Here is a 19,445-nt window from a genome sequence, read left to right as displayed (position 1 = left end):
GCGCTGCCACGCAAATCGCTCCGGCACGAGGCCTCTGCTTTCTGCCCGCTCAGCCGTCCGGCTGCCAGGTGCTTTCCGCCCGCCCTGCCACTTCGACAGCAATTTTCCACCCGCTGCTCCTCGCCCTGCCTCCCAGAGAGAAGGACAAGGGAGGGAGCGTGGCCCGGCTGCGTGGCTCGGTCCGGGGAAATCCCCGACTGCCGGCCGGTGCCGAGGGGCAGCCGAGGCCTGAAGGAGCGGCAGAGGTAGAGGAAGCCGGGGAACTGGCAAAGTGAACGCAGGGAAGGAGGGAAAAGCCTGAAGAGGGCAGGACCGCGGATGGGCGGGCACAGCAGAGCTGAACAGAGACTAGGGAGCATCAGGATATGAGGTACGGCCATTAAGCAGTCGGCGTGTGAGGCAGCACGTGGGCCGATTAAAACCCAGCTGTATGTCACGTCCCATGGCTCACGAGGGCCTGCCAGGCTGGGCCCCACACCACCGGCCACACGCTGTGGTCCCCACTGTCTGTAAGGCCGATGTGCCCCCAAAGCACAAGGGGTGTTACTCCAACACAGAGAAAAAAAGACAAGTACGGGGTAACCCCTCACCAGTGGCTCCCACCCCGTACGTGGGCAGGGATTACGATCCAGAGGACGACTATTAAATAAGCTGCCCCACAGCCCACGTTGATCAGAACGGGGTCCCTGCACCTCCTGCTTTGCTCCCTGGAGCGAGGGGCCCGGCTCCCCGGCACAGAATTTCCGGTGAATTTTTTCCGTTTGTTTTGCCTGTGTCGGCAGCCTTCAGCCAGCCCTTTCGAGGAACCGTGCGTTTCACTTTTGGCAACCGACCTGCTTTGGAAATGGAGCTGCCAGGCTTGGGGCGGGGGAAGGAGAAACAGGCCAAGAGGTGTGTTTGGAGGGGAATTTAGATAATGGCAGAGAGAGTTCATGTATTAAGTTTGCAGATGATACCAAGCTGGGAGGGGTGGCAACTGCTTTGGAGGAGGGGGTCCTAATTCAAACTGATCTGGGCAAACGGGAGGAATGGTCTGAAGTACATAGGATGAAGTTTAATAAGGACAAATGCAAAGTGCTTCACTTAGGGAGGAACAAACTGTTTCACACACACAGAATGGGAAGCGACTGTCTAGGAAGGATACTGCAGAAAGAGATCAAGGGATCATAGTGGACCACAAGCTAAATATGAGCCAACAGTGTGATGCTGTTGCAAAAAAAGCAAACATGATTCTGGGATGCATTAATAATGAACAAGACACGAGGAGTCATTCTTCCGCTCTACTCTGTGCTGATTACACCTCCGTTGGAGTATTGCGTCCAGTTCAGGGCACCGCATTTCAGGAAAGAAGTGGAGAAACTGGAGAAGGTCCAGAGAAGAGCAACAAAAATGATGAACGGTCTAGAAAACATGAGCTATGAGGGAAGACTGAAAGAACTGGGGTTTTTTAGTTTGGAAAAGAGAAGACCGAGAGGGGACATGAGAGCAGCTTTCAAGTACCTAAAAGGGTGTTACAAGGAGGAGGGAGAAAAATTGTTCTCCTTAAGTTCTGGTGATAGGACAAGAAGCAATGGGCTTAAACTGCAGCAAGGGAGGTTTAGGTTGGACATTAGGAAAAAACTTCCTACCTGTCAGGGGGGTTAAACACTGGAATAAATTGCCTAAGGGGCTTCTGAAATCTCCATCACAGGAGATATTTAAGAGCAGGTTGGACAGACACCTGGCAGGGATGATCTGGCGCTGAGTCCTGCCATGAGGGCAGGGGACTGGACTTGATGATCTCCAAGTCCAAGTGTGCTATGGTGGGGGGTAAGCCAAAAAAGGCCTAGCAGAGGGGCTATTCGGTACATCTGTGGGACAGGCATTCTTGCTGCAAGCATGCCAGGAATGTGGACTTTAAAGACACGGCAGCCCTGTCCAGCACAAAGGGGTCTGAATGGTGTCTGTGGCCCTCCCGAGACCAGGGCAGTACCGACAAATTCAGCGAGTGACTTTTGCCGGCAGCAACCCCCTGCGCTGGGTTGGTTTCCTTTCCCGAGACAGGCCTGACACCAGAGGGATCTGATTTTCTCAAATCAACGCCAACCGTCTCTGTTATTTAGACACGATGCAGCCGACCGCACGGCCCAGGTCTGAAATAAAGAGGGTTGCTCTCGTGAGGAGGCGACTGGAAGTTCAGGGCACAGGATTCCTGGGCTACGAGGCGCACGCAGAACATCCGCCCGGATGCCCCACAGCAAGATGACCACAGGAGAGCGTCACAGTGACGCACGCCGCCAACGCTCGGACCCCGGCGCCACGCAACGAGGACGTGTAAAGAAACAGAGGAAAGGACACTGCCCCCCACGCCCGAGCGAAACAGCAGCACGACTGCGACACGCGGCCGCGGGGACGGGAATTCAAAGGGAACGTGGACAATGCGGCCTCGAGACAAGCCATTCAGCCGAGCCCCGCCCCCTCAGTAACGAGGCCAATTGCACGGCGGAGTGGGTGAGCTTCAAAGGGAGAGCTTTTTCCACGCTGCAGTTTGATTTCAGACTCCCCCGGTGACTAGCAAGCCCTTTCAGAAGTTTAAAAATAAAAATCTTTCCCCAGCGCGTTCGCGTCCTGCCTCGTGAAAGAAGACGTCAGTCGTCGGAGCCCTCCCCGCCGATGCTCCATTGCTCTGTACCGCGCTCGGCCGGAGAGCCCTTGGCCCATCTTGGTTTCCATGTCTGAACGTCGGGGCTTTCACCTATTCGCCTGACCGAGCCTAATCTAGCAAGGGGCCGGTTAAACCTCCTTTCTTTGCAGGGATGTGAACGGTTCACTGGTTACCCTCACCCTTCAGGGGTGAAGCTAACTGGTTCTGGTTAACCAGAGGGACTTCTGCAGCTCCCTACCTGCCCTGGGAAGGGGGCCGCTCCAGCCCCATGGGGCCCACCGCAGGCAGGGGTTGCTTCAACCGGAGCAGCCCTTGTCCGCAGTGTGGGGCCCAGCTCCCCCCCTTTAATCGGTTAACCAATTAAACAGGATTTTACCTCCCTATTTTTTTGTTCTACGTCGGTTGTTTTTTTTTTTTTTTAATTGTGACATTAACAACATTTTCCATCTTTGCCCGTCGGCCCGGAGGCTGAGCAAAGGCGCCGAGGCTGTACCCGGGAGTCTCTCAGCTCCAATCCAATCCAGTCCGAAGGCGGCTCTGAGGACGGCCCTTTCCGGAAGCACCGGCTGCCTTGCAAAGAGCACGCTCACATTCAAGCAAGAGAGTCTGAAACGAACAAGCAACAGCGCTGGCCGCCCTCCTGCACCCCTCCCAGGAGACTTTGCCTGCAGCCCGTACTGATATCCCCGGCGACAAAGAGCTCCTAGTGTTGACATGACCCAGGCTGGGTCAGGCCAAAGGCCTATCTAGCCCAGTGTCCTGTCTTCCGACAGTGGCCACAGAGGGAGCGAACAGAGCAGGGAATCATCATCAAGCGATCCCTCTCTCGTCATCCATTCCCAGCCTGTGACAAACAGAGGCCAGGGACACCATTCCTACCCATCCTGGCTAATAGCCACTGATGGACCTAACCTCCTTCCGTTTTCCAAAGCAACGCAAGCTGAGATTCTCAAGGACCAAGACTCTGGACTTGGAATCCCCCCTCCCCCCAAATATAGTGACACAATAAAATCATCCGAGCTGGAACCTGCACCCAAAGCCCCTTCCTTCCCTCCAGCTGATCCACCCAGCGTGAGCCACGGGTTAGTTGTGCAAATCAAAGCAGGTAGATTTTAAAAGTGTTCTTGACACTGGCCCTCTTGTTAATTTCACCGCCCCCCCCCGCCCCCCTTCCCCCCACACACACACACTGCGCCTGAGTCCTCTTTAAACAATCCCCTGGCCTCTGCAGCAGACGTCTCTTTCAGCTGCTGGTGAACGACCCATCCGGACCCCTGCCCCTTCCCTTGTCAGTGGCTTAGAGGGAGGGGAGCGCGGGATCTCTGCTCTTCGCCGGCCTCCCAAGCAGGGTCCGAGTGTAGGATACCGGCCATCATTTCTATGTGACATCAGTTCTATGACCGGGACCCCTAGCCCCCGTGTGACCCTTACTGGCCCTTGGGCGAAAGGCCGGTGAGGAGGAAGGTGCTTGGTGCTGCACACGAATGATTAAAATGGCCCAGAGAGCGTTATAATAGGACATGGTCTAAATATAAAGGATAGAGCCTCAGCTTCCCGCTTTGCTGTCATTCCATGCAGATTTGGGGGAAAAGCTGATGATTTAATCTTTCCTTTAGTGTTAGGGTGACTCTGATATTAACTGGGGTGCACCCTGTGTGGGTCACGGTGACGCCCCCTTACAACTGGATCCACAAGGACCCTCGCGTCCACCCCCAGAGTTCCAATGTCGGGCTCAGGGTCCAGGGGGGAGACCTGTTTTATTGGGCCCTGCCAGGAACCTAGCGTTGGCTCACGCTGCCGGAGGGGCAGGACACACGAACAAACCCCGCCTGCTCGCTTATTTCTTTCACCGAGCCTCTGCGCCAGGGAGGTGGATTTCCCACTGCACAGGGAGAGAGAGGTGGGATCGGCAGGTGCTGATCTAGGGCTTGCTTCCAAAAGAGCCGCTGAAATGAGACGGATGGAAGGGCCAGGACGGGAGCCACCAGACATCTCGTGGCCCGGCCACCTGCTCGGACTCCTGGGCTGTGTCACCATTAAGGAAGGAGCCACCTTGCACCCTGCCTGTCCCACCCAGCGCTCTCTGGGACAGGCTGCAACAATCTGGCTGCTGGACAGGCCTGCACAAGGCACCATGGGCTTCCCGCCCTTAGCGGGGGGCACCCCTTTGTGTCTCTGCACACAAGGGCCTCCGCCCCAGGGGCGTGCAGAGGAGAGGCAATAAGGCACCGAATGCAGGGGCAAGGAACCATTTTTCGGGTGGGGGGGTCGCTGATCCACAGAAAAAAATCAGTCGGGAGCCACACACAACTTTGAGAAGCAAAAACAAACACCCCCCCCCAAAAAAAAGAACCATGGCCCCCGACTGAGAAAATCACTCCCCACATTCCCCCCGCACACCAGAGTCTGGGGAGGGCCCAGCCTGGGAGATTCTGTGTGCTGCAGACCCGCGGGAAAGCAGTGGGGGCAGGGCTGGAGCGCCAGAGCAGGGAATCATCATCAAGCGATCCCTCTCTCGTCATCCATGCTGCGGGGGGGCGCCTGGAGCCTCGGGGACCAGATCCAAGGAAGCTGGGGGCTCCAGGTTCCCCACCCCTGATGTACAGGACGCATGTGAGGCCTTGACTTCTCTCAGGCAGGTGCTCGATAAGGCTCGGGCCTTATCTACAGCAGAGAAATGTTGCCCGTGTTGGCGGCGGGGTGCAAACGCCTCACACAGAGGCAGGGGGCGAGTACAAAGCAGGGTTTATCCCCGCACGTGTCACTGCCCAAAGTAAATCCCAAAGTAAACGAGAGACAGACAAGGCCCAAGCCCCAAGCCCCGCAGCCCTGCCCTGCTCAGTTGCGGGGGAAAGGCAGGAGCCACGTGTGCCCGGCTCAGGGACAGAGGCCGCTTTCCCGTCCTCATCGATCCTTGAGCCCTGGGCTGCACTGAGCTTGTACCCAGACTTGCCGTTGTCTGTGGCAGCAGCAACGCTGGGTGTTTCGGGGGCGTCCTCAGCTCTGTTTAGTCCCACCCAGACCGCAGCATGTTCAGCAGGTCAGGGGAACCAGCTTCTCCAGGGGAACACAGGCCTGGCCCAGGGCCTGTCGAGCTGCCGGTCGGGTCTCGTCCTCACGAGGATTCAGGGACTCAGAACAGCTCTTTGCAGAGCCTGGCCATAAGCTGAGCCCTGGCAGTGGCGTGACAGGGGACAGATGCTCCTCACTTCACTGTGTCTCCTCTAACAAGGAACGGGTAGCGGTGAGGCTTCCCCCAGCCCTAGCGGGGCCCCCATCAGCTCATCAGATCAGCCGCTTCGGAGCAGCCCCCTTTGCACTCTCCCACCGTCCCGACTGCCAGGACGGGATCCAGGGCTTGGTGCATGGGATATGGTCCCATTGACCTAGGGAGAGGCAGGACCCACCTCTGGACACAGGCAGAGCTGCTAAGGCAGCCAGTCCAGATCCCCAGCTGCACAGGATAAAAACACTCTAGAGTGTGAAGAGTTAAAAAGTTTCCACTCTGGGATAGAACAACCCGCAGCACCTTAAACTGCAGCCAGGGACAAGTTTAAAGGGATGATAGTGGCACCCCCTAGTGGCGAATGCCCAATTATTCAACTCTCACGCGAGAGATTAAGAAACTTCATGGGGTAGCCGAGTTAGTCATTACAGGATAAACTTAAAAAAACAACCAATAGTCTGGTAGCACTTTAAGGACTAACAAAACATGTAGATTAACACGGCCACTGCTTCCTTCTATGGCAACACCAGTCTACAAGGATTAAGCATCTTGAATGCAAAATTCAGGCCATGTGTGTGAATGCAGAGTCACTCCAGTGAGCTGAGAAGCAAGCTCACGCCTGGGCTGAAAGGAGCGTTTATAGATGGCAAATCATTTAAAGGGGCACCATGCACTTAAAAATCACGGGCCTGCCTCTCCCTAAACATACACCTAGTTGACACTGGAGTGACTCTCTTGAGCGTGATGGAATTATTGTTCCCCTTAGATCTGTCATGAGGGCAGGGGACTGGACTAGATGACCTCTCAAGTAAGTACATTTTCCTTCCTTCCTTCCACACTTTTTTATCTTCTGTTAACAACGTTGATTATTAAAGCTAAAGGAAGTTTTAAGAGAATGCACCAATTCTCACCACTGTTCCTGATTTGTTCACTTTTGCATTTCTGACAGCTTGGACAGAGAAAGCATGAGGGTAGTGTGGCTCCTCGTCCACTACTTGCTTAAAACTGCCACTGTTACACAACCCAGCGACTCCTCAGCCACTCTAGCTATTACTCAGTAATGCTCTTCCTTCCTCTGGTAAGCTCATTGTTTTCAAAGGCCCGGTTTGACAGTTGATGACATTGAAGCACTGAAAGGTCGAGGACAACATATTCAAATGTAGTTGCCTGACTCTTTCCCCCCCTGCAAGTGGTCAGTTTGTCGCTGACTCAATTGGAAATCAGCATGTTAAGCATTTCTGGAAAACCTAAGAACCCAAGTTTAAAAGGTCTGGCCTTAGTGATTTTCCCACGGTCTCATGTCATGTCACATCTATTTTGGAACAGACCACATGGGGACTCTGGACTTCCAGGTGTTTGCTCCAGCCACTAGACTGTGCTGGCACAGGCCCACAGCATTTGAGAAAGTGCTACTTTGCAGTATTTATTATAAATATCTTTGAAGACACTCAGAGCTCTGAACAGTTCACCTCTTGAGCCGATATATTCCATGCATGGTGTCAACCCACATCAATTTTTGTTTACATTTTTTTGAGGGAAATCCCCACCCATTTTTTGGTTATGTGAGTGGAGAAAAAAATATTTAAGTTTCTTCCAACATGACAGATTTTAAGACCCCTTTTTCTTTTTGCAGTGCACAATATCAGGAAGGGGTAAGTGCACATATGCAAAAGCACAAGTGATGCGCAAAAGTTCATATTTTCAAACCTTAATACTTTCCAGACGGCTAATCCTCACTGCTGTTCAATCTGGTGACCATTTTAGAAAGCAACAAGTGACTAATTCCTTGGTTTTGGGTAATCACACTACTATCCTCTGCTAATGTTGAGATGTGTGAAACTAACACCCCCACCTAGACTCTTTCCCCACTGAAGGAGTCCAGCCCAGAGCTGGTTTTTGCAGTTTTAAAGATAGTAAGAGATAAAGATTTCACAAGTGCAGAAAGGTTCCCGTTGTGTTTCTAAATATTAGGTGAACTCATGACCGCTCGGAAGTCAATGGGCACTTTGCCATTGACTTCAAAGTGGGGCCAGAATTCACCCCAGAAGAACAATTGGCACATGTTATAAGCCTTGCGAGAGCAGTTTGGGATGCTTACACTGGTCACCCCTAAATATTTAGGGTTGAGCGTTGCAAAAGTAATTAAGGGCACCTTGCTATTCCCTAATGAGCACAGGGCATCTCATGCTACCATTTACAATGGGAATCTGCACAGCGATGACCTCTGCACACAGCACGAGGCCCATCTAGGACCCCAGAGTTACTGCTGGGCTCCGTAGGGTCCTTTGGAGCTTCATGCGGAGAGCAGGGTTGGCTCTCACATCTCCTGTGCTGGCCCCCGATACTTGAGTTTAAGAAGAATGGCTGAATGCTGGGCAAGTCTGAGTCAACCCCCTCCAGGGAAGAGGAAACAGAAACACTTCCTGTCTCTCCATACCGCCCCAGTGAAATGCAGCCAGCTCTGGGGAGGAGGGTGCCTATCAGGTGCACAGATCCTTGCAAGACAGAGAAGCAAGAGAAAGTTTGGACAGGCACCCTGGGCCAAAGCCTGCCCCTGGGGAGATGCATGCAGGAGAGAGCCATCCACTGCAGCCAGTCCCTCAGAGAGCTCCCCCCACCCCCCAAACTGCAGGGGGGGAGGGGATGCATCTTGAAGGCAGCCCCTAGGAGAGCCTAGGAGAGCTTGCCCTGCTCTGCCTGCGGGCTCCCGTCCTACCCCCCTGCCCTGGCAACCGACCCAGGCACAAAGATTCCCAGAAACACCCCCCTCCTGCACCCCCAAAAGCCCCCCAGGGCTGCTCCCTAGCTCCCCAGTGCGCCCTGTTACCTGCCATCTCCAGGCGCCCCCGTCTCCTCATTTACTCCCTCTCCCCCACCATCACCAGCGGCTGCAGCCATTGCATCTCTCGATCAGCTGTTGGGAAAGCGGCCGGGAGGGACGCCCTCTGCGCCCGGGGCTTCATGGGAGTTGTAGTTCAGAACATGTGGAACGCCCTAGACCCCAAGGCGAGGAAACCCCCTGGGTGAACTACAACGGGGCGGAAGGCTGGGGAGCCCTTTGCATCATGGGTGTTGTAGTTTTTTTTTCCCCTGCAGGAGAGGCACGACGGTGCAAGGAAATGAAAGTGAAAGGGCGGGTTGGAGGTCCCCAGGTGGGGGTGCAGAGCAAGGAAGTGGGTGCATGGGCCACGGATCATAAGCTGGGCTGGTCACACACGCCTCCTGGTTGGTTTAAACATAACAAGAGCTTGCAAAAGACCAGTGCCAGGCACTAGCCCGCTTGCAAAATGCCAGAGCCCCATGCCTGCACAGTGTTAGAGCGAAAGCACAGGACTACATTGTCCTGCATTTTGCAAAATACCACTGCATTTTAAAGTGCTACATTGTCCTGCATTTTGCAAAATACCAGAGCAACTTCACAGCCAGGCCTGCAATGTGGTGGGCCTGCGAAACACCAAAGCTAGAGAACTTTATGCCACGTTCTAAATCCACGGGCAGGCCCTGATGGACGTGGGGAGGGGAGAGCTTGGTAACAGGGAGCTCTCCCAAGAGTTGGGTTGGCGGCAGGCTGCACATTCCTTCTCTGCTGAGAGAGCCTTTAAAAACAGCTCCAACTGGGATCAGCAATAGACTTGGCAGGTCGGGGCAGCATGTCCTAAAAGGAAGTTAAGTCATGTGAGCTGGGTATATTCTTAGACTATTGTGTGTGACAGGGTGGGGTAACAGCCAAGGGTTACTGGATTAATAAGCATCGGAACCGGGGTTCTGTTCTGAATCGCCGTAGCCTTTTTTATGATGCCATTGTGATGATCTTGTCTGAGCTCAAGTCATAGCATTGCACCCAGGAATTCCTCCTTCAAGCCTGCGTCCGATCTCAGCACCCTTCAGGCATAATTTATTGATTAGCCCCGGGAGAAATGATGCCCGCACTAGTGATTGTAACATGAAATAGCAGATAATGCGGCTGATGATTGTCTGGAAGCTTTGATCCAGGGCCTAACAGTTCCTTAACAGTCTACCCTTGAAGACACAGCGGTGTAGCACTAAGCATGGGCCTTTGTGGGATCAGAGCATTAGATTTCTCTGTCCGAGTCCAGAGGTTGTAACTTACAGGAATGCTCCCCCCTCACTCCCCAAACTGTTATAAAACTGAATGAACACGACTCGATACTCGAGCCAGGAGAAAACACTGCAAGAGGGGAGAATGCAAAAGGGTAAAATGTCTCTTTGACAGCAACATGGCTGTGTCACGCAGGGCCTCCTTATGGGGGGGAAGGGAATAGGGATGTAATAGTGTAGTCGATTAACTGATTAACCGATAAGCAAAAGCTCATAGGTTAATACTGTAGACTACACAAATTTTCCCCCCTCCCAACCAGTACATTTTTTAGCAGGGTGGCCAACAGCCTGGATCAGTCCTGGCAAGCCACACCCTTCCCCCACCCAGACAGGAGCTGCTGCCACCCCACACTTCTACCTCTTTACAGGGGCGGACTGGCAATCAAAATAGGCCTGGGAAATGGGTTGAGAACGGCTCTTCCCATGATGTCACCCCTGCGTGTCCCTCCCCCTTTTTGACATCACCTCTGTGTGCTCCTCCCCCTTTCCCTGTGTCCAGGACCACTCGGATTTTTGCCACCCCAAGCAAAAAATTTTTTGCCCCCCCCCCCGCCTCCTTTTTGTCCGGGGAGGGTGCATGCACAAATGCAGCTTGCGTGGCTTGCTGGGGGTGCACGCACAAATGCTGCTTGTGCAGCTTCCTGGGGTGTGGGGTGCCCACTCCCAGGGTAGCCCAAACCCTGGGGCATTTTCATCTCCTAGCACAAGCCCCTTCCTCTCCCACCGCTTCCCCCTATATTTCCCCCTTCCCCTCCCCTACCTGGCTTCTGCCTTCTTATTTGCGGGACTAGAGTCTGTGATGAGGCCCCAGCTGCTTCCGGGGCTGCAGACCAGACCACATGCTGGACCTGGAGCTGGGCTGCGCGGTGCAACGCTGGGCCGTGCGGTTTTAAAATTCCAGACCGTGACGTCACACCACGCCCGGGCGTCTCCCCTCTCACCTGTTGTTTGGGCACGCCGCGCATGTGTTCCCTCAGCCCCACAGTGCTCTGTACATGGCTGGCACACGGCGCCGGGGAATTTAAAGTGCGGGGCTGCAGCGCCCCATCACAAATCCCCCTCCTCCTCCAGCAGCCGCCAGCCGGCCCTTAGGACGACGGCCCAGTGGGAAATTCCCGGTATCCCGCCGGGCCAGTCCACCCCTGCCTCTGTATCAGAGGCAGCAGCACAGGGCGACAGGCAGCTGGTCCATGAGAGGAGCTGGTTTTTAAACTGGCTCCCCTCACAGACCAGCTCCCGCCTACCACCCTGAGGCAGGAGCAGCAGCGCAGAATGGCAGGAGGTTCCTGGGGGGGTGAGGCCAGAGCGCACTGGCTGCCAGCCCCCTGCCCTCCCATCGACTAACTGATAATTAATGAGGTTACTCGACTCTTCAATTAACATCCCTAGATGGTCCACTGTATTGGGGCCCAGAGGCCTGCGGGGCTTGGCCCAGGCTGCAAAATTTGGAGGGAGCTCGGGTTAGAAGTTTGTACTGGGCCCGAAAAAATTACACTTAGGCTTTGGTGCCACCCACACGGCAAAGATCACTTTTTCCTCTGGGACTGGGCAGGTCCTACCAAAAGCCACTCGCCTGCTGGCCTAATGCAGGAGCCCGAAAACCCTTCAGTTCCCTGCCCCCAGGCACTTAAAGAGCAAACAGGGATTAGAACATCCCCAGCCCCTGAAACACCAACACCCTTGGCCAAGGCTGAGAGGACAGAGAAGGGCACTTGCTCCCCCCACCCCACCCCACCCCACACACACACTTCTCAACAGCAGGTGGAGCAGCTGTTGGCTGAGTCATTAATAGCTTCAGTCCCAGAGAGGGCGGAGGGGAGGCGTGTGCAAACAATGCCAAGTTCAGACAGGAAGGGGCTCCAGTAATGCAAACTTCCCTGGCAGGTGGGGGGATAGGGAAGATGGCGGATCCGGACCCAGGGTCACAGCCTCATGCACATCCTTGGCATTCTTGTGCTGCCTCAGCCCCTCCAGCTGGAAGTGAACGATGGACCCTGCCCAGTCCCCGACTTGCCGAGGGGAACTCAGGTAGGGCTGCCAGATACTTTCACAAACAATCCCGAACACGGTGGGGAAAAAAATTGGTTGTGGGGAAAAAAAAAAAAAAAAAAAAGAGTTGCTGCACCTTTAAATTCCCACGCTCCCTGCTCCCTTTGCTCCTCCTGCCCCCACGGCAGGGGAAAAATGTCCCCGCTGGCCCTCCGTCCGAGAAAACCAGAAAATACCAGACATGTTGCTTTTTTAACCAGACAGAAGATGCAAATACCGGACTGTCCAGGCAAAAACCAGACACCTGGCAACCTATCCTCAGGGTGCGCTGGAACCTGGCACAATGTCCATCTTCTTAGCACCAAATCCACCCCAGGGACATCCCCGTTGAATCGGGGGGTGGGGGTGTAGGGTTGCACCCGATGTGATTCAGTTTGGCTTACATTTTGGAGGGGGCAGCGGGTGTGGAAAACCCCCCAGCTTGCTTGACATGTTCCTAATCTCCCAGTCCCAAGAGCCTTTGCCTCATTTTGTTAGGATCTGACGAACTTGCAGATGTGTCGGCAGACGGCTGCGCTCAGGGAGAGGGGGCTAGATCTGCCGCGTGTCTGGTGAGCTGCCCAACGAGGTGTTAGAAAATGGACGTGACCTTTCTCATCCAGCTGAACCTGATCCTACAGGCCGGTTTTGTTCTTGCCTCTTCGGTGCCCTGGACCATAGTTGACCCCTGGTAGTACTCAGGACGTGCCTCAATCACCCCATACCCCCACCAAAACTGTAATTGCTCAATGGGGTCCCCCCATGTGCCCTCTCCTTGTCCCTCTGCATGGCCCTCCCTTGCTTCTCCCGCAGGCACCAGGAGCCTGTGCCCCCGACTGCTGTGCACACTTCAGCAAGGACGTTGCCAGGGCCAGGTAACGCCAGGCACCTGGAACTGAAATAGGAGTGGTGGAAATTGCTTTAGACCTGGGTGGGCAATAATTTTTGCAGGGGGGCCACTTAATGAATTTTGGTGGTCACAGGCCGGCTCCACCCCAGAAGGGGCGGGGCCTAAGGCAGAAGGGGCGGGGCCTGGGGACTAGCCTCCCCACTTCCAGAGTTGTCTGGGGCTGGAGGCTTTGAATTAAAAAACACAGCAAAGGGCGCGTAGCTCCTGGCCCCACGACGGCGTTGGTTGGCAGCCGCCCGGAATTGCTGCTGCTATTTAAAGGGCTCCGGGTTCTGCTCCCTTCCTGTTCATTTACATAAGAAATTCGGTGGCATGGGCAGCGGGACATAAATAGAAAGAGGCCAGACGCCGTCTGTGGGCCAGTTCAAAGTGTTAGGTGGCCGGATCCTGCTCAGTTCTGCTTTCGACTGGCAAATTAACAGGGCAGGTCGGAGATGGGCCCTCGTCACAAGATTCCAAAGCAGCCAGCTGTCTCAGCCTTGCCGGAGCAGCCATCTGGTGCCCTGGCCTGTCATCTCTGGAGATCTGAGCTCAGCTCCTGGCACAGGGGACGAGTCCAAATGCCTTTGAGTCTCCTTGTGGCTCCCAGAGGTGCCCATCACACCACATGGGTGAGCCCAGCTGGCTGCTTCTGCTCTACAGAGGCTGGGACCGGACAGGGTAAAGCCAGTGGTTCTGCAAGCCAGAGTTAGGGGGCAGGGGCAAAGCTACATGGAGGGAGCTTGCCCAGAGCCTGCCACAGCTGGGCCTGCTGCTAAACAAGCTCATGCCAATGTCGGTCCATCTCCTGCAATGGGTCCTTGCAATGGACTCTTGCAAACTCACAGCTGACGTTACAAGTGGAGTGATCAGGGACTAACATTAAATGGTGGCAAACCAACGCAAATCAGGAGTCACAACCATCTAGCCAGGCAACCAGCCCTGAATTTTACTCAGGAGTGAGCTGAAGCTGGGGGGAAAAGAGGGAGGACAGGGGGTTCACTATTCGAGAGTTCATCTGATTTTGCGGAAAAACTTGCCAGCTGTCTACACTGGCCGCTTGAATTTCTGCAAGAGCTCTGACGATCTCATGTAAGATTGTCAGTGTTCTTGCGGAAATACTATGCTGCTCCTGTTCAGGCAAAAGTCTTTTTCTGAAAGACTTTTGTGCAAAAGGGCCAGTGTAGACAGCACAGTTCTGTTTTCCGCAAAAAAGCCCCGATGGCGAAAATGGCGATCGGGGCTTTTTTGCAGAAAACCGCGTCTAGATTGGCCACGGACGCTTTTCCACAAAAAGTGCTTTTGCAGAAAAGCATCCTGCCAATCTAGACGTGCTTTTCCGAAAATGCTTTTAACGGAAAACTTTTCCGTTAAAAGCATTTTCGGAAAACCATGCGGCTGTGTCTACACTGGGCCACTTATTCCGGAAAATCAGCCGTTTTTCCGGAATAAGCTGCGAGCTGTCTACACTGGCCCTTGAATTTCCGGAAAAGCAACGATGCTCTACTGTACAAAATCAGCTGCTATTCCGGAAAAACTATTCTGCTCCCGCTCGGGCATAAGTCCTTATTCCGGAACACTGTTCCGGAAAAGGGCCAGTGTAGACAGCCCAGTAGTCTTTTCCGGAAAAAAGCCCCGATCGCAAAAATGGCGATCGGGGCTCTTTTCCGGAAAAGCGCGTCTACATTGGCCACAGACGCTTTTCCGGAAAAAGGGCTTTTCCGGAAAAGCAGCCTGCCAATGTAGACGCTCCTTTTCTGGAAAAACTGAAAACGGAATAGTATTCTGTTTTAAGCATTTCCGGAAATTCATGCCAGTGTAGACACAGCCTGCCAGTGTAGCCGTAGCCTAGAACTGGAAGAGACTTAGGGAGATCGGGTCCAGTTCCCTGCCCTCACAGCAGGACCAAGCACCAGCCAGACCATCCCTGATAGATGCCTGTCTAACCTGCTCTTCAATATCTCCAGTGATGGAGATTCTAAAGCCACCCTGGGCAATTTATTCCAGAGTTTAACCCCCCTGACAGGCAGGAAGTTTTTCCTAATGTCCAACCTAAACCTCCCTTGCTGCAATTTCAGCCCATTGCTTCTTGTCCTATCCTCAGAGGCCAAGAACAATTTTTCTCCCACCTCCTTGTAACACCCTTTTACCCTTTCAGGTACGTGCCATGTGACTGCCTTTCCTCTTGCTGTTGGCTCGTCGCTCTGGCCCAACCACAAGGGACTACAGGAAAGCTGCCTGGCTCTGGAAACCATCCACTGTTCTGCCGGGGCTGCTGGCTCACAGAGAGGTGGGCATCATCCATGAAACATGATGTCACCGTATTTGGCTCCAGCCTGAATCACTCCCACGTTTTTATTTGAATGATTCCCATGACCCCTGAGCGGGGAGGGGGCATTTCCCAAGCTCTGAATGATCCATTTGTATGTTGCATCGGAGCAGCCGAGGTAGCATCACGCCGTGCCCGAGGGGTGAAGCAATGAGGAGAGGTTTTTTAGAACAGCCCCATGCAGTGCAGGTAAGGATCTGCCTGTTCCCTGGAGATTTGCAGCAAAGACCCTCCCCACCCTTCTAGGAGTGTGACTGAAACAGGCCAGGAGCCCACTGGGTGAAGATTAGATACATCTCCCCCAGACTGGACCTCAAGCAGCTAAAAGCCATGGATGGGGTAGAGGCAGGAGGTTTGGGCTGTGAGCTAGGGCAGGAGGGGGTTGCGACTTGGGGCCTGAGGGGGTGCAGGGATTTGGGTTGTGACCTGGTTCAGGGGGCTGGGGGGCAGAGGGTTTGGGTTACATGGGATAGAAGGCAGGAGTGGGGGGGCAGAGGGTGGGGGTGGGTGGGACAGGAGGGCCAGAGGCAGGCTCTGGCTGGGAGACTTACCTGGCAACTGCTGGGCTGCAGGGTTTATCAGGCAGGCTACCCTGTCCCACCCCAACACCAGCTGCAGGGGCAATATGGGTCTGTGACTAGCTGTGAGCCTGAGGGGAGGGGAGAGGGAGCTTGGCAGCTTCAAACAGGCAGCTCCCATTGGCTGGGAACTGGCCAATGGGATTGTGCTGGGGGCGGGGGCAGCGTGCGAAGCCTCTCCCTCCTCCACTGGGCTTGCAGCTGTTCAAAGGCAAACAATGCCCCCAATGGCGCTTTTCTGAGCAGCCTGCAGGGGGCGGGGCAGGAGGGAGTCTGCCTGAGGCGCTCCGCTATGTCCGCAGGCATATTTTGTCCAGCCCCGTTCCAGATATTTGAGGAAAGGGGCCTCTAGTCTTACGCAGAGGCCGGCCCCTGCTCTTAGGCCCAGGGCAGCTGCTGCTGGACCAATCTCTCCTGCAGCACCTTCTCCAGCATCTTCCCGGCCAGTCTCTGGTTCTGTCTCACCCCCTTCAGAGCTGGTACATCCCCTGGACACACAAATCCCGGGGAGGTGGGAGGAGCAGGGGTGGTGTTGGCCCCAGCTCACTCCGCTCAGTGGGGCTGTCAGTTCACGCCTCGTGCCCAGGAATCTGGGAATCCACTGTGTGCTCAGGCCCGTCAGGCCAGGGAGAGACGGCCAGGGACCAGCCCCACCGCAAGGGGCAGCCTGCTGATTTGAGTTCCTTTCTCCTGCCGGCTCACTCCTCTTTGGCAGCCCCGCCAGTCTGCTTCCCAGCCCTTTGGGCCTCCCTGCTGCCCTGCCTGGATTAACCCTTTGGTTTCTGAGCTAGCGGTTGGACACGTACACCCCATGGCAGGCTCCCTTTGAAACTCTTCCCCCAGCTAGAGCAGGTTCTGCAAGGGCAGGATCCCAGTGGCGCAGGCCTGCTTCCTAACCCCTCCTGACTCAGTGGGGGGCTCCACAGCCCACCAGAGGCACCCAAAAAGGGGCAGCCCCTGCAGAGCCTCGGGCACCTTCTGACAGGATGAGATGGAGCGGAGCTGGCGCATCACTGGGGCCCTGACGTCCTCCTGTCTCACGAGAACAAGGGCGGGTCAGAGACTTGGATGCCTCCAGGAACCAGGGAGGATTAAAGGAAACTGGTACCTTGGGGTGGATTCGTCTTCCTCTCTAGTAACCTCCAGTGCCAAACCACCCTCACCTCACTGTAGGAGGCGCCCCTGCCTCCATCTCCCTATGACACCTGTTCCTTACCAGCTTCTCACTGTCCAATTGCTCGGTCCGGTGTTGGTGGCCATGTTCTTCCACTCCCATTGGGGTGCATCCCTGGCCCCACAGAGTAGCAGGGCTCTCTAGGGTGGGTGGAGTGTCCTTGGTGCCTGGGGAGGGGCGTGATCCTAAATGGAGCAGGGGGAGAAGGAGAGAGACAGACTCATCCTCCAGCTGGGGCCAATCTCAGAGGATTTGGTGAGTCTCAAGAGGGCTCCCATCACCCAATGGGGGACAGTCTCAGAGGGGAGGTGGATCGTCCCATTGCCTGGTTTCTGTCAGTGTCACTTTTCTATTGGGGCCCATGTCCCAGGGGGTTTCCTTACCTCTGGCAGAGCAGCTGTTTGTAGAGCCGGTAGATCCCCTCCCTGCCAGCCGGTGTCCATGGCTGGGTCGCTGATGGACAGTCGCAGTGAAGCCACCGAGCTCCCTAGTTTGGGGAACGGTGCTGAGCTCTAATGGAAGGGAAGGAGAGCCCCCTCCTCCATCAGCATCCTACTGTCAGACTCCTGGTCCAGGGGAGATTGGGAGCTTTCTCCCCCAAGTCCATCTGCTGGAGACACTGAGGGGAGAGGAGCTAGAACTAGACCCCAAGCTCCTTCTGCTCCCAGGGATCCTGGAGCACAGGGATGTGAGCAGGGCCCTCCAGGAGGACTTGCTCCCCCAGCTGCCCCAGGAGGACAAGGAGGGACCCAAGGCAAGGCAGGAACCTGGCTGGAGCAGGGTTGGAACATGGTCCCCTGAAAGTCTCAGGATCTCCACCAAACCAGAAGATGAACTTGGCTCACATCCATCTCCTGCCCTGCTCCGACTCTGCCTGCCCAAGGGGACCCTCCACCTACGGCCCCTGCAGCTGCAGGTCCCACAGCCTGTCGGAGCCACCTGCCTCTGCAGGGGTCAGGGGTCACTTCCGTCTAATTCAGGGCGGGGGACGGTGAATCCGAACTGGGCTCTGCTGCTCCCTCCGGCCTGGGCTCTCTCCTGGGACACTGGCCCTGCTGCAGGAGTTGACGCTGCGGGGGAAGGAGGCAGGTCAGGATCAATAGGCTGGTGCCCAAGTTGTGCGAACGAGTCCACCCCCATCCCCGGGGCTGAGCCAGGGGCTCAGGGTGGAATGTCCGATTCATGGAGCTTGAGAAAGGGATTGTCACAATGTGTCTGTGTCTCCCCAGATGGGGGCACTGTCTGGGCTGGTCCCGTCCTTTCTGGACTCCTGGTTCATGGACAGATCACAAGATGGACACAGACCCCTTGCTCCTCACTTGCTCGAAAGCCCTGTGTATAAGGACAATCCCGCCCCTGCTGACTCTCATTACCAGTAGGAGAGAAGCGTGATTCTCTTTGGACCCACCTGGTTCTCTAGTCTGTCTCCTGGATGGCATGGCAGGAGAAGGGGAGGTTGGGCTGGGGACGAGGGATTTGAGGTTCTCACTCCCAAAGCCCAGCCAGGGCCCTGACTTGAAGTTCCATCTCCTTCCCCTGTCCCAGAAGGAGGAAGAGCCCAGCATGGTCTGCCGGACCACGGCTGGCCCACTGGGGAGCAATCTAGGATGACAGAGTGGAAAACGGATTTCCAGTCTCCCCAGCACTAAGGTAAAACTGCCCCCTGCCTCTCCTGACCATGCTTACTTCCAAGATGTAGCAGCGCCTGTGTCTGGGGACTCTGCCAACAGGTGCCCCAGCCTGGCCTGCCTGAGGTCAGACAAGGCCTTGTGCAGAGCCCACAAAGGCAGGAACAGCCATGGCTCACAGTTGGGAAACTGGGAAAAAACTTTTCCTCCCTGTCAATAGCCCCCTGATCTGCCCATCAGCATCAACACTCTCAGAAGTGGGAACAGACGTCCCAAAGGATGGCCCAGGTCACCACCCGAGGGGATCAGTCTCAGAGCAGTTCCAGCCCCACCTCTTTGGGGCCGCCTCCCACGAAGCCTTAAGGGGGGGTGTCTCTGAAGTTGCCCACACCTGGCACCTCTGTCCTGCCTGACGTCGGGGTCTCTGTGAGGTCACCACCTCCCCGCCACTGTCCTCCAATTGGCTGAGGTCCCGCAACAGGCCTTTGTGATGTCACTGCCACGCCCACCCCTCCCCAGCAAGGCTGATGTCCTGCCCCTAGCCAGCCCCTTGGGACTCACTGACCCATCAGAATACAGGAGAACCCCTCCATGGGTGTGTAGCGCCCCCTCTCCACCTGGTTACCTTCTTTGAAAGCCAATCTCCTTTCAGGTTTGGATGGATAGGTCTGGGTTCTTCTGGATCCCGCCACCCACTCAATTTTATTCTTTCTGATTGATGTACTTGGCGGTGCCTCCACCCCCCTCACTCCTTCCTAGCAGGGTCACCAGGGCAGCTTGGGAGGAAAATTCTAGCCCAGGATAATCCCCACGTATTTGCCAGATAGTTG

General features: G+C 55.4%; 1 protein-coding gene across 2 annotated transcripts in view; it reads right to left on the bottom strand.

Annotated features, from left to right (window-relative positions):
- Nucleotides 1–8,841, bottom strand: part of UCKL1 (uridine-cytidine kinase 1 like 1) — a 51,899-nt gene extending 43,058 nt beyond the window's left edge. For both annotated transcript variants that reach the window (XM_075901005.2, XM_075901003.2), the window contains exon 1: nt 8,698–8,841. In XM_075901005.2, the coding sequence (XP_075757120.1) occupies nt 8,698–8,768 (71 nt within the window). In that variant the 5' untranslated portion in view covers nt 8,769–8,841. The remainder of the gene's footprint in view (nt 1–8,697) is intronic.
- Nucleotides 8,842–19,445: the final 10,604 nt, after the last annotated feature.

Source organism: Pelodiscus sinensis, chromosome 17 (genome assembly GCF_052426305.1).
Source record: "Pelodiscus sinensis isolate ZL-2025 chromosome 17, ASM5242630v1, whole genome shotgun sequence".
Classification (NCBI taxonomy): Eukaryota; Metazoa; Chordata; order Testudines; family Trionychidae; genus Pelodiscus; species Pelodiscus sinensis.
Note: the sequence above shows the minus strand (reverse complement) of the source record. Positions and strands in the feature narration are given on the sequence as shown.